Source organism: Lissotriton vulgaris, chromosome 1_2 (assembly GCF_964263255.1).
Source record: "Lissotriton vulgaris chromosome 1_2, aLisVul1.2, whole genome shotgun sequence".
NCBI lineage: Eukaryota > Metazoa > Chordata > Amphibia > Caudata > Salamandridae > Lissotriton > Lissotriton vulgaris.
The window spans coordinates 38,916,686-38,931,885 of record NC_141686.1 but is presented as its reverse complement, the minus strand read 5'-3'; the positions used below and the strand labels follow the sequence as shown (position 1 = coordinate 38,931,885).

General features: G+C 43.4%; 1 protein-coding gene across 1 annotated transcript in view; it reads left to right on the top strand.

The window, feature by feature from the left end:
* Window positions 1-12,611, top strand: part of LOC147733884 (uncharacterized) — a 62,975-nt gene extending 50,364 nt beyond the window's left edge. Inside the window, exons 7-8 of the mRNA XM_086952459.1 lie at window positions 11,449-11,528; window positions 12,393-12,611. Coding sequence (XP_086808585.1) covers window positions 11,449-11,528; window positions 12,393-12,611 — 299 coding nt within the window. The remainder of the gene's footprint in view (window positions 1-11,448; window positions 11,529-12,392) is intronic.
* Window positions 12,612-15,200: the final 2,589 nt, after the last annotated feature.

The window sequence follows — 15,200 nt, the reverse complement described above, 5'->3', positions numbered from 1 at the left end:
TCCACCGGCGGAGATGCGTCCACGCTGACTGTGCAGAGAAAGGTTTAATACTTCAGGTTAAAGCAACGGCAGCCTTAAAACCCCTTTTCAGTAAAATCCCGGGGTACGATTAGTCCAGTCACACTCTTCGAATTTACCAGATTGTGATCGTAGATTTTTTTTCATACCAGCACGTTGCGCAATCCACATTCCTATGTTAATCTTTAGAAGGGTTTGTTTTTATGTATAACGTGAATATGTATTCCCTTGCTAAATTCAGGCATGACGCGTCCCTGAGCTGCAAAGTCTGTTTAATCCCAGTGAGTTACTCCGCAATACTCTATTCTGCTTGCACCCCGTTACCGAGCATCATAAAGCCAGTATTACCCCAGCCATTGGCTCGGCAGTACTCTTCCCTGCTTGTACCCGGTATAACGCTGCATAACGTTTATATTACTCTAGTCACTGACTCAGACGCCCCTGCCTTGTTTATTTATGGGTTCTCGTAACTTCAACTGACCCTGTTTTACAGAACTGTGCCGCAGTTTATTATAGCAAGTACATTAGGCAAAATCACATCATTCATGTACACATTTTTAAAATACCCCTCATAAAGTTTCCCAAACTGCTGCTTTCAGCAAGCCATTCCAATAATTAATAAAAAGTTCTAGAGGGCTTTAACTTTGAGAAAATGTCCATCCACACTCGCTATGAGTATCTCCTTGAGCGCCGCGTGCAGGCATTTATCTCATGGCATTTCCCACTACAACAGCCATTAACCTACATTGAAGATGTGGTGACAGCTTAAGAGGAATTTGGTCTCCTACAGCAAGGGCACATAACGCCTTTCGATGGTTCCTTTCACTGAGCCTCCTCTGACATGACAAAAAGCAATGAGAAGGCAGTTTTTCTCACAATGTTTCTTTATCTTACTGAAGAAACCACAGCCCGAGGATGGGACCGACATTGTAAAGCTGATGCTTTTCGTCACAACACTGACAAAATGTGTGAATAAATATTATGTCATAATCAGCTGATATTTGAAACAATAGCTCTATGTGCCCTTCCTCCTCTCCCAGATGCATAATATCAATTCATTTTGTTACATCCTTCTGCCTGGAAAGCAAAGACAGTGAATTCCGTTTTGGCCTCGGCTACTGTTTGTTGGCTTCTAACAGACTTTGTCCTCCTCTGCGGAAGCTCTATGTGCCTGTGATTGGCCTGACCGAGGAGAATTAAGTAATGTCCAGACCAGCATTGTGAACCGCACCATTTGCCATACGAGCGCCTTAGGGCTAATTTTCTGGTCTGACTTAAAAGTGGCTTTAGTTGTTGTACCAACCTTCTGTATTTTATCTTTTTAAATATAACCGAACCTCATAAATGCATAAACAAAACGTCTCTCAGTGAGCCGTATTCATCAAGTGGCCTGTTCAACTGTCATTGACATTTACTTTCCACTTACCATTGGGATAGCATGGACAGTGTGCCAATAATCTTTATCCATTGGCTGCCTTCCACTGTGACAGAACGCTTTTTGACTGATCACGTACACACATGCATGAAAAAGAGTGCACTGTAGTTTCAGGACTTGTGCACCTGGGCAACTTCCTTTTATTTTTATAGATTTGCTATTGAATATTGGATACATTTTAGTAAAAAGATGCATTGTACGCTTGTCGGGCCAGACCTGTTGGCTTTGACAATATTTTTATGTTTTTGCAGTGAAAAGGTATAACTTATTGTGTGTCAACTTATAGCTATTTGATATTCCGAATATGAACATGTAAAATGCTTTACTACATATGGGTCAAGGGAAGGTACATGGGATAGTAGTTACTAAATTGTTGGCAGGAGAAGCTGGTGTCCTGATCGAGTTCTTGTCCAAGCTTCTCCATTTGACCAATTTGCGTTAGGTCTATTCACAAAGTTTTTTGTGTACCTAAGAGATAGGAGGGAAAATGTTTTTTGAATGCACAAATGACAGATCCTTATGCAGTAAGTCAAGAACTGCAGACATTTTCAAGCACTGACTAATTTTATGTTATTGATGTTTTAATAAGTGCTTATGCTATTTCGTAGCGCTCGATGTCACAAAACAACAGAAACAGGAGGAATGATAGAAATTGTGCCCAAGGGCATTAGAGTCCAGAGGATGCGTAGACTGTGTTTTTTTCATCACTTTCCAGTTGTTGGGTTATGGGATAAAATTCTTGACCATTTCATTCAAGTCCATTGGAAAAGGTTTGGTTTGCAGGAGTTTCCTGAACTAAAGCTTGGGAGATGCTGCTCTGAGCCGAAGCAATCCATAGTCTTGGACACTGCACACTAGTATCTCTTCCTCCTTGGTTCAGTCTCGTCAAGGGCCGTTGCAGAATTACATAAACTAGAGTGGGCCTGAGGTTCTTCGGTGGCACCTAATAGGGAGCTCGTTTCTGGAGGTAGATAGGCCCTGTTTTCTCGGTTTCGACCTGGCGAAAAGCTGCGCAAGCAGCGATTCGCGCAGGCGAAATCTTATGTCTAACACTGTGTGGCTGGGAATCCGCCCCTCTGTTCCATTGGCTACCTCCATAAATGGAGGCTAGCCATTGGAACAGAGATCTGTCCGTCAATTGCGGAGCAGATTCGGGGGCGTTCCGGCCATTTTTACTCATCCTGCCCCTTTGGACACCTCAGTGCGGCGGTGGGCGGGGTTTATTTTTGTGTTCGTCGAGGTTTCTTTTCGTCATTCCGCGGCCAACCGCCGCCCGAGGAAGTCCAGGTCCAGGTGAGTGCTTTCCGTGTGTTCCCGCACCCCCCTCCCGCTGACTAGATGTATGTGTATGCCTGGCTATGAGTGTGTGTGTGTCGCTCTAAGTATGTGTGTGCCTCTGAGTGTGTGTGTTTGGAGAGCTCTGTGTGTGTGTGTGTGTTGCTCTAGGTGTGTTTGTGTGTGTGGCTCTCTGTATGTGTGCATGTAGCTCTAGGTGTATGCGTGTCTCTAGGTGTGTGTGTGTGACTCTAGGTATGTGTGTGTAGCTCTGTGTGGATCTGAGTGTGTGTGGCTCAGGATGTGTGTGTGTGTGTGGCTCTAAGTGTATGTGTGTGTGGCTCTCTGTGTGTATGTCTTTGTGTGGCTCTGGGTGTGTCTATGTGGCTCTAGGTGTGTATGTGTGTGTGGCTCTGTATGCGTGTGTATATGTGTGTGTAACTCTGGGTGTATGCATAACTCTATGTGTGTGTGTGTGTGTGTGTGAGACTCTGGGTATGTATGTGTAGCTCTGTGTGTGCATCTGGGTGTGGCTCTGGGTGTGTTTGTAATCAGTGTGTATGTGTGTGGCTCTGGATATATATGTGTAGCTCAAAGTGTGTATGTGTGTGTGGCTCTGGGATGGTGTGTGTGTGGCTCTGGGGTGGTATGTGTGTGGCTCTGGGGGGGTTGTGTAGCTCTGGGAGGAGTGTGTGGCTCTGGGGGGGTGTGGCTCTAAGTGTGTATGTGTGACTAGGGAGTGCATAGTGACTAGGAAGTGCAGAGTGACTAGAGAGTGCAGAGTGACTAGGGAGTGCAGAGTGACTAGGGAGTGCAGAGTGACTAGAGAGTGCAGAGTGCTAGACAGTGCAGAGTACTAGGGAGTGCAGAGTGCTAGGGAGTGACTAAGGAGTGCTAGGGAGTGACTAAGGAGTGCTAGGGAGTGCACAATGCTAAGAGGTGCGGAGTGACTAGGGAAGCTAGGGAGTGCTAGGGAGTGCACAGTGCGAGGGAGTGTAGAGTAACTAGGGAGTGCTATGGAGTTCTAGAGACTGCAGAGATTAAGCTAATAACAATGTAAGTGACAATGTCATTTATTTATCTGTTTTCAAAACCAGCACATACATAAAAATGTTGTCATTAACAATGCCAATAGCTCAAACTTTTCCAAAGGCGAAACCATTGCATTGAAAATGCTTGTTAAACGTTGCTCTATATCAATTATGTTACCTTGCTGTTGAATTAATTTTTTTGACTTGCTCCTTATGTTCCTTATTCAAAATTGATTTGGTGATCGCTACAGTAATAAGGTTACAGTCACTGCCTGTGGGGTTTAAATTGTCAATTGCTTTTTAGTGCTTCTGTTCGGCAAGTCCTCTTTCTATTTCCTACACCAATCATAAATAGGCAGCTTTTTCTCTGCTCTCATCGCTTCTGTGTGTTTCTGGCCTGTCAGCACATTCTGTTTATTCAAAAATAGAACGGGAACCCTTAAAGTGTTATCTGATAGCAGAGTTGTGTGCGTCAGCATCCTCACTGGTGACTGCGCTCTGATTTTGTGCTGAGCATGTTCTTTTTTATGCACACCTCTCACTGATACTGCTGCTCCCTTTTTTTTCACCCCTGGTAATTTTTAAAGATGTTTATGCTCGCTTATGGTTCTCTTTACTATCAAAACATTTTTCTTCATTAATGTAGTTTTTGACATAGCACCTTTTAAAATGTTCTTTGTAAAACTTCTTTTGAGCTGAAGTTTTTTGTTTTTACTTTTTTATGGCATATAATAAATAACATTTTAAGTCAGTCTATCAGTCAATATCATTTTATTTTGGAACCGGGCTATGACAATCATAATACATTTTAAGCATGTTCATCACATATCCTATGCATATTCAATTATCAATTAAGTGGATACTATTGAAAACATATCAACCCTATTAGTCTTAAAATAAAGTATTACATAAGGAAAAATGTAAACAGATTAGAAATGAGTACACGCCTTTGTCAAATGTATGTTAACTGTAAACAGGAGTTGAAAAAGCAAAGAACAGGCAGACTTAAGAATTCAAATAATTTGCTTGAACTCGGCTTTCAGGCGCAATAAATTGAGTGATTCTAAAAGTAATAGAAACGTGGAAGACTGATTTGCAAAGTAAAAGTTCTGCCTCCAGAGGAACTACAGACTGGCAAAAGCAATTTGTGGCAGAAAATCAGAATATGCTGGAGGAAAAGGAAAAAATGCCCTAGTTTCGGTTTAGTATAGAAACAGAACAAGTGCACTGAGTGCGGTGGGCTCTTCCTGAATCTTTTGTAATTTGTACTAAATACAATTTCGCACATTGGAAACGGTGGCCATCCAACCTGGGTAAGATTGAAACTCCCAAGCTGATTTTATCAATAGATAATGTACTCTTCTGGTAAGAAATAAATCGTGTTTTGATTACGAAAATATATTCCTCCTTCAATTGGACTATCAAACCATTATTGATCGAAGGGATTCCTCCAAGCACTAGCACAGCAAATGGTCTCCAATATTAAGCTCAAGGAAGGCAAAAAACGATCCTCTCAGCCATGATTTCTTCTTCTAAGAGACAATAACTCTGCAGCAGTCCAGGCCCTAATTCAAAGCAGAAATGATCTTGAATGTTCCTCATTATTCTTAGCATTGCTACATTCTAAGAAAGTGACACTATTACTGCACTCTTACGTAACTTGAAGAACCATCAGAGCAACGAGTTCTCATTGGCTGAAAGCTTTAAAACAGGGGACACAAACCCACAAAATGGCACTTTAAATTATTGTAACTCCTGCAGCGGTATAACCGCTCCTCAGAAATATCATGGTTGCTAGCAGCCTTATTCATGAAGGCTAAATCGGCTCGCAAAGGGCCGGATTCTGAGAATTTGGCCCTTTGCGAGTGAGATTTTTGCATTTGGGATTCATCATCCCAAATGCAAAAATCGGTAATTGCGTTTTCGCAAATTTGCGATGGATTACATTTAAGGAATCTCTATTTGAGATTCCTTAAATGCAATTCATCATCCATTTAAAAATTGCGAAATTGCAATCTCGGGCCGCTATTTACCGCGAGGTCAAACCTCGTGGTAAATAGCGAAAACTCAGAAAAATGCTTGTAAAAGCATTTTTCTGAGTTGCATGTTACACACACACATGTCCTTTGGACATGTGTGTGTGCAACACCTGTGTCAAATGTCATTTGAGGGGTGCTGCAGGGTGTCCTTTGGACACCCCTTGCACCCTTCAAATCGCAATCTTATTTGCGATTAGCAAATTGCTAATCGCAAATAAGGAATACTCCCCATTCATTCCTATGGGCCTTTTGGCCCATAGGAATGAATGGGGAGTTTTTCCTTATTTGCGATTAGCAATTTGCTAATCGCAAATAAGGAATCATTAGGAATCGCAAAACATTTTGCTAATCCTACATGAATCCCGTTTTGCGAGTCCTTAATAGCGAATCGCTATGATTCGCTATTAGGGCCTCGCAAAACGGGAGATTGATGAATAAGGCTGTAAATCCCCATAGCTACAGGCAAACTCTGTGAGGCACAATCACACTCTATGTGATTTGTTTGGTCAATCTCATCCTCGCTAAGGTGTACTCTGAGGTAGTCAAATTCAGGAATCTCTTCTCGGCTGGTGGAACCCTAGCAAAGATTCCATTTAAAAGAAGCCCATGTACTTGGTTTGACTATTATTGTTTACTAAACTTCTCTCTTCACAGAACGAGGCCTATCACTCCAGAAACGTATCAAGACTGATGGAGGTATCACAAGACAATGCTGCGTCATCAGCAAGGAGAAAGTAGATCAATCAAACGACTTTCACAATTTTTAAGGGTTTTTAGCGCTTTACATCATGAGGCTGAATACCCCACACTCACTGTTATGTTAATTTCGATTTATATAGCGTCAAATCACCAACAGGTCTCTTAGCGCTAGCTTTTGGGAAAGCTATTGCCCAGAGTTTCAGAGTGTGAACCCATGATTCGAGTAGGCACCAAGGCGAGAATTATCGAGCCCGTGGACATTTTTGAGCTCAAGACCCTGCCGCGTCGGGAATTGAACACTGGTCCCGGGTCTGACCTCTGCATCAGGGTCTGCCTCCTCTAACCAGTGAGCCATACTTCTCCACTGCCAACCGAGCACAGACGTTGGTCTGAAATAGTACTCAATGAATGGTGTGGCTTTTGGCCATCCCTAGTGGGTAATCCCTTTCTCCCAAAATTCACAGATTGTAGCCTTCAGACGTACCCTGCAAGCATGCGGTATATGACATGGCTTTCAGTCACACCTTGCAGGGAGACTCCAAACTCACAGTACTGTCTATCATTGTACTAAGAGGTCACTAGTCTGCAGTTGGGGTTTTAAGCTATACCCTGCACCATGTACCCTGATCTCAGTGCCCACTGCACAAAGCCTATGGTTGTTTCCGCAAGGGGCTGAGCTAAGGAGAGATAGTCCTCATTCACCATAGATTCATTTTTAGTCAGTAACATTTCATTATGCCTCATTTGATTAATTTAATCAGAAAATGTTTTAAAATTTCAAATGTACATGAGTGCAATTCCAGGTGGATGCCACACCTGACAGTGATGCAGCTGAAAGGAAACCACACCACCAGAGAACAGAAAAGCCAAAACTCTGGAAGCTAAAAGTTCAGATAATTGCATCGAGGCATGACATTTTAGTGATAGCAAAAATAGAACAATACCACCAAAGAATGACCAAGCCAGGAGGAGTGGAGACTGTGATTGCAGATGAACCACCATGGTATTCTCCAGTGGCGTAATCTGAGGAATACCATGCCAATAAAACTCCGACAGTAGAGGGCCAGTGACGAGAAGAAGAGTGAAACAACTCATTTAACCAACCTCTACCTAAAAGATATTGTGTAAATCCTGCGAAAGATCTTGCAAATTATAACCCCATTATGACTGAAAAGCATTAGCACTGTAGTAGAATTCTCTGGTGCCTCATATTAAGTGGACAGAAACCATACAATAAATGTAAAGACACCGAAAAGCAACCAGTCAGGGGACACACCACAGTACATTTTCTATCATTTAGTGACTTCTTGAAAACTGGAAAGTCTGGAATAAGACCTAATGGTATGTATCCATATTTTTAAAGCATGCAAAACCGCATTGGGCCCGTTTAAGATGTCGGGCGCAAACAACTGATCGACCATCGGTTGGGGTCCGCCCAACATCTGACATTGCAGTCCACCACCGCGTTATGATGCGTCAGGTGGAGGCATTGGATGGAGGGACCATCTGCTGCGCTTCCTATGGACTCTGGGAAATATGACTTCTTATAACTCATGCCTTTACTCCGCATTCAATTACAACGAGGTCATTACAACTGCGTTGTAACAACGCATACCATTACCCGCCCAAGTCGTAACAACGACTTGCTCTAGGGGAGGCGCTGGATGTTGGAATAGTATAATTTACTATTCCAACTCCAGTCTGTGCAACAGTAGGGAAGGTGTTAGATTTTAAATTCAACACCTTCTCCCCCTCCGCAAGTCGTTGTTATGACTTGCAGGGTAATGGTATGCATTGTTACAACGCAGTTGTTGTAACGACCGCGTTGTAATTACATGCGTAGTGAAGGACTCATTGTAACGGCTGTTTACTGACTTTAGGGGCCCGTCAGTATGTCAGAAGCATTCAAAGATCCCCTAATGACGGTGGAGCCAGACTTGGCACTGCCGTTGGCATTATGACTGTTTCCGACAGCCCTTTCGTGTCGGCCTTTCTGACATGGAAAGGCTGTCAGAAAGTGTTTTCTGGGGCACCTAGCAGGCCCCCCTTTCCCTTTGGAAATCCACTTTTGAGCATGGGGGCATCATAGGTGCCCCCAAAACATCCATGCACCGTGTGGCAGTCACCTTGAGGTGCCTGCCACATTGTGCAAGGATGTTTAAAAAACATCCCTTTTACAATGTAAGCTTGTGCTGCGGGCCTTTTCCGCCTTCCGCACAAGCTTTCATTGCAGAATGGATGTTTCCGACCGCCCTATGGCCGGTCGCATCCTAATACAGAGGTTGGAACCGTCGACCTATGGTCTGGCGGTTCCAGACCGATGCGGTGTCGGGCAGACTTTAATCAGGGCCTGAGTGTCATATGTGCACACTGTATTAATGTTACAGGGCTTGCATTTTTAAAAAAGTGTGAAATTACTTAGTCTTAAAATTGTAAACTGTATTACTGTATGTCTAGTATATATCATCGTTACATGGTAAAACATCTTTGACTGTGGCACATATAACTAGGTCTGCACATTTGAAATTCCAAAGCGTTTACTGATTAAAGTAATAAAACGTGACATCATGAAAAAGGTCTGCATGTTAGTAACAAAAAATGAATGAATTGATCGATTGTGAATGAGGGTCATCTCCACTTAGCTCGATATTAAGTACTCCTACCCTCAGTCCCCTGAATAGTGTTAAGCCACATATGTTTAGAAACACCCACAAGGTATTCTTTCAGGGTGTAGCCTTTGGTCATCCCCTCCTACTGGCACCTTACCACTCTGGCTACAGGTTCAGTCTTTGGATCAGCCGTGGCCTGTGCAGGTAAGAGTGAAGGGGCCAGGTGGGGGCGATTTCGACAGACCACGAGGAGGGAAAATTAATTATTGATTTAATGGTCATCTGCCAAATCCCCCCACACCCCCAAACCGGCCCCACCGATCTTACCTGCAAGGGCTGTGGCTGCTTCGGGTGTGCCCAGCAGGCAATGGCACCAGGGTGGCCTACAACCGGGCTCTTTGGGATTTTACCACCCCCTGCTCCCAACATTATTAACTGTGCATGGTCCTCAGACAGCTGCTTTGTGTTCACCCTTTAGAAACCTCTGTTGAAAGCGCAGCTTTTGAGATAACTTTTCTCTTAACAAATCAAATTGAACTTACCATAAACAGCCTTATTTATTTTCTCATGGTGTGTTCAGGTGATGTTGTTATACAGGGCCATGGAGGCGTTTATCTTTATTTTTCAACAACTGTGTACAAAAGCAATAGTATTATATACCAGTAGCAACTGGTATGGGGGACAGATCGTGGATCTATGCTCAATAAATGCTCATACTAGTGCGAGGTTTGGGATAGTATTATTGGTAGGATTAGGATCATACAGTAGTTGTTACATTAAAGTTAGCTCATTTGAAAAAAAAACTACGGAATATTTTACTTGGATCCCCGGATAAATGTTCCTCTTCATGGTGATCTCCTGAGCTCTCTCTGAGGGTGGGGTGTGTCCATCCTGCCCCTATAGCTAAAAGAAATATTTTTTCCAGAAGAACGAATGCACATTTCATTGATGTCCACAGACCCCTGGCGACTGGAGGTTAGATGCACCAGTGCAGCTCTCAGCAGCCAATCAGATTCCACATACTTTTGGCGCAAACGAAATACTGGCTCCTCCACAGAGCCTACTGGACTCCCTCCAGGCTCCATAAAGCTGGTATTGCAGAATCAAGTGACTGCTGGAACTGTCAGAAGGAGGAAGGCACCCTCGAACACCTCATCTTTGAATGCGTGAAAGTCAAGAGGCTCTGGGCCCAGATAATTGCATTCATAATCGACATGTTCAAAACAGACCTAACAATCAACTATGCTAGCTTGGCGACAGGGCATTTAACAATGAACCTAAACAACAGAGAAGAGAGAGACCTACTGGACCTGTTGCTCACAGCGGCCCTAAAGATAATCCTAACGAACTGGAAGAACACGGCAAAAGCAAACTTCAAAACATGGATCAACTGGGTCACCTTCCTAAGAGGAGCAGATAACATCACAGGCAATTTCTCGAAAGAACATACCGCCAAGGAGCTCATGTGGGAGCCACTCGACGAACACTTAAAGACAACACAATGACACCAACCCCCCCCCTCTCTTTCTTTTCTTTTCTCCCCTTTGACAAGCCAAGAAATGTAGATAACACAAATGTACTGTATACAACTGCCTTTGTATATGCCACTTATATTTTTCAATAAAAAAAACTTTTAAAATCAAAAAAAAAAAAAAAAAGAAACTCCCAAGCTGATTTATCAATAAATAATGTACTCTTCTGGTAAGAAATAAATCGTGTTTTGATCACGAAAATATATTCCTCCTTCAATTGGACTATCAAAAAATTATTGATCGAAGGGATTCCTCCAAGCACTAGCACAGCAAATGGTCTCCAATATTACGCTAAAGGAAGGCAAAAAACGATCCTCTCAGCCAAGATTTCTTCTTCTAAGAGACAATAACTCTGCAGCAGTCCAGGCCCTAATTCAAAGCAGAAATGATCTTGAATGTTCCTCATTATTCTTAGCATTGCTAAATTCTAAGGAAGTGACACTATTACTGCACTCTTACGTAACTTGAAGAACCATCAGAGCAACGAGTTCTCATTGGCTGAAAGCTTTAAAACAGGGGACACAAACCCACAGTATGGCACTTTAAATTATTGTAACTCCTGCAGCGGTATAACACCTCCTTAGAAATATCATGGTTGCTAAATCCCCAAAGCTACAGGCAAACTCTTTGAGGCACAATCACACTCTATGTGATTTGTTTGGTCCATCTTATCCTCGCTAAGGTGTACTCTGAGGCAGTCAAATTCAGGAATCGCGTCTAAACTGGTGGAACCCTAGCAAAGATTCCATTTAAAAGAAGCCCATGTATTTGGTTTGACTATTGTTGTTAACTAAACTTCTCTCTTCACAGAACGGGGCCTATCACTCCAGAAATGTATCAAGACTGATGGAGGTATCACAAGGCAATGCTGCGTCATCAGCAAGGAGAAGGTAGATCAATCAAACGACTTTTGCAATTTTTAAGGGTTTTTAGCACTTTACATCATGAGGCTGAATACCCCACACTCACTGTTATGTTAATTTCGATTTATATAGAGTCAAATCACCAACAGGTCTCTTAGCGCTTGCTTTTGGGAACCCGTCCTGGCTTTCCCTGTGAGATAACCCCTACTGGGCTTCCCCAAGGTGAAGACCAGGCATCCCATCTCGGTGGGCCATAGTGGAGATTAAGCAAGCTATTGCCCAGAGTTTCAGAGTGTGAACCCATGATTCGAGTAGGCACCGAGGCGAGAATTATCGAGCCCGTGGACATTTTTGAGCTCAAGACCCTGCCGCGTCGGGAATTGAACCCTGGTCCCGGGTCTGACCTCTGCATCAGGGTCTGCCTCCTCTAACCAGTGAGCCATACTTCTCCACTGCCAACCGAGCACAGACGTCGGTCTGAAATAGTACTCAATGAATGGTGTGGCTTTTGGTCATCCCTAGTGGGTAATCCCCTTCTCCCAAAATTCACAGATTGTAGCCTTCAGACGTACCCTGCAAGCACGCGGTATATGACATGGCTTTCAGTCACACCTTGCAGGGAGACTCCAAACTCACAGTACTGTCTATCATTGTACTAAGAGGTCACTAGTCTGCAGTTGGGGTTTTAAACTATACCCTGCACCATGTACCCTGATCTCAGTGCCCACTGCGCAAAGCCTATGGTTGTTTCCGCAAGGGGCTGAGCTAAGGAGAGATAGTCCTCATTCACTATAGATTCATTTGTAGTCAGTAACATTTCATTATGCCTCATTTGATTCATTTAATCAGAAAATGTTTTAAAATTTCAAATGTACATGAGTGCAATTCCAGGTGGATGCCACACCTGACAGTGATGCAGCTGAAAGGAAACCACACCACCAGAGAACAGAAAAGCCAAAACTCTGGAAGCTAAAAGTTCAGATAATTGCATCGAGGCATGACATTTTAGTGATAGCAAAAATAGAACAATACCACCAAAGAATGACCAAGCCAGGAGGAGTGGAGACTGTGATTGCAGATGAACCACCGTGGTATTCTCCAGTGGCTTAGTCTGAGGAATACCATGCCAATAAAACTCCGACAGTAGAGGGACAGTGACGAGAAGAAGAGTGAAATAACTCATTTAACCAACCTCTACCTAAAAAATAATGTGTAAATCCGGAGAAAGCTCTTGCAAATTATAACCCCATTATGACTGAATAGCATTAGCACTGTAGTAGAATTCTCTGGTGCCTCATATTAAGTGGACGGAAACCATACAATAAATTTAGAGACACTGAAAAGCAACCAGTCACGGGACACACCACAGTACATTTTCTATCATTTAGTGACTTCTTGGAAACTGGAAAGTCTGGAATAAGACTTAATGGGTATGTACCCATATTTTTAAAGCATGTAAAACCGCATTGGGCACGATTAAGATGTCGGGCGCACACAACTGATCGACCATCGGTTGCCGTCCGCCCAACATTTCACATTGCAGTCCACCACCCGCGTTATGATGCGTCGGGTGGAGGCATTGGATGGAGGGACCGTCTGCGGCGCTTCCGATGGACTCTGGAAAATATGACTGCTTATAACTCATGCCTTTACTCCGCATTCAATTACAACGAGGTCGTTACAACTGCATTGTAACAACGACTTGCTCTAGGGGAGGTGCTGGATGTTGGAATAGTATAATTTACTATTCCAACTCCAGTCTGTGCAACAGTAGAGAAGGTGTTAGATTTTAAATTCAACAACTTCTCCCCCTCCGCAATTCGTTGTTATGACTTGCAGGGTAATGGTATGCATTGTTACAACGCAGTTGTTGTAACGACCGCGTTGTAATTGCATGCGTAGTGAAGGACTCCTTGTAACGGCTGTTTACTGACTTTAGGGGCCCGTCAGTGTGTCGGAAGCATTCAAAGATCCACTAATGACGGTGGAGCCAGACTCGGCACTGCCGTTGGCATTATGACTGTTTCCACAGAGCAATTAGAAAAGAACACCCTGCCAAGGTTGATAATAAAGGGTCCTGAGCAGGATCCGATTATGGTAAGAGGGGAGCAATATCAAATGAATATCAAGACCCAAGACAACAATTAGATAACAGTCTGTTCATCTTTTTATAGAAAATAGATGTTTTTTATTATTATTTGTTTTGATGAAATCAGTCATTTTTAAGAAACAATCAAAAACTGCCGGCCTAGAACGGCAACAGTATTCCACCTAACCTGCCCTTCCCAAGTTGCACCCCCGTCCATGCAACCATAAGTCCAACCTTTTTGTTGCAGGCGAAACGAGATTTACCTGTGTGAAGTGGTTGAACCTGTATGAGTATGAATGACCCCCGTAAGATGTGAGTGTCTGTTGAGCCCCTTGAAATTCCCTGGAGTGATTGGAACACCTAATTCTTTGGAGAAAATTCTGTCCCCACATGAAATGATGAACTTCATTGATGGTTTTTATTAATTCTAGAATTTGCTAGTTTTTTATTGTTTCTTAAAAATGACTGATTGCATCAAAACAAATAATAATAAAAAAAATCTATTTTCTATAAAAAGATAAACTGACTGTTATCTAATTGTTGTCTTGGGTCTTGATATTCATTTGATATTGCTCCCCTCTTACCAGAATCGGACCCTGCTCAGGACCCTTTATTATCAACCATGGCAGGGTGTTCTTTTCTAATTGCTCTATTGATCCCCTCCCTTCCTGCCTACATCGCCTATTGCCCTGGGGAACCCCCTTCTATTGTATATTATGACTGTTTATGACAGCCCTTTCGTGTCGGCCTTTCTGACATGGAAAGGCTGTCGGAAAGTGTTTTCTGGGGCACCTAGCAGGCCCCCCTTTCCCTTTGGCAATCCACTCTTGAGCATGGGGGCATCATAGGTGCCCCCAAAACATCCATGCACCGTGTGGCAAACACCTTGAGGTGCCTGCCACATTGTGCAAGGATGTTTAAAAAACATCCCTTTTACAATGGAAGCTTGTGCTGCGGGCCTTTTTTGCCTTCCGCACAAGCTTTCATTGTAGAATGGATGTTTCCGACCGCCCTATGGCCGGTCGCATCCTAATACAAAGGTTGGAACCGCCGACCTATGGTCTCGCGGTGCCAGACCGATACGGTGTTGGGCAGACTTTAATCAGGGCCTGAGTGTCATATGTAAAACATCTTTGACTGTGGCACATATAACTAGGTCTGCACATTTGAAATTCCAAAGCGTTTACTGATTAAAGTACTGAAACGTGACATGAAAAAGGTCTGCATGTTAGTAACAAAAAATGAATGAATTGATCGATTGTGAATGAGGGTCATCTCTACTTAGCTCGATATTAAGTACTCCTACCCTCAGTCTCCTGAATAGTGTTAAGCCACATATGTTTAGAAACTCCCACAATGTATTCCTTCAGGGTGTAGCCTTTGGTCATCCCCTCCTACTGGCACCTTACCACTCTGGCTACAGGTTCAGTCTTTGGATCAGCCGTGGCCTGTGCAGGTAAGAGTCAAGGGGCCAGGTGGGGGTGATTTCGACAGACCACGAGGAGGGAAAATTAATTATTGATTTAATGGTCACCTGCCAAATCCCCCCACACCCCCAACCCGGCTCCACCGATCTTACCTGCCAGGGCTGTGGCTGCATCGGATGTGCC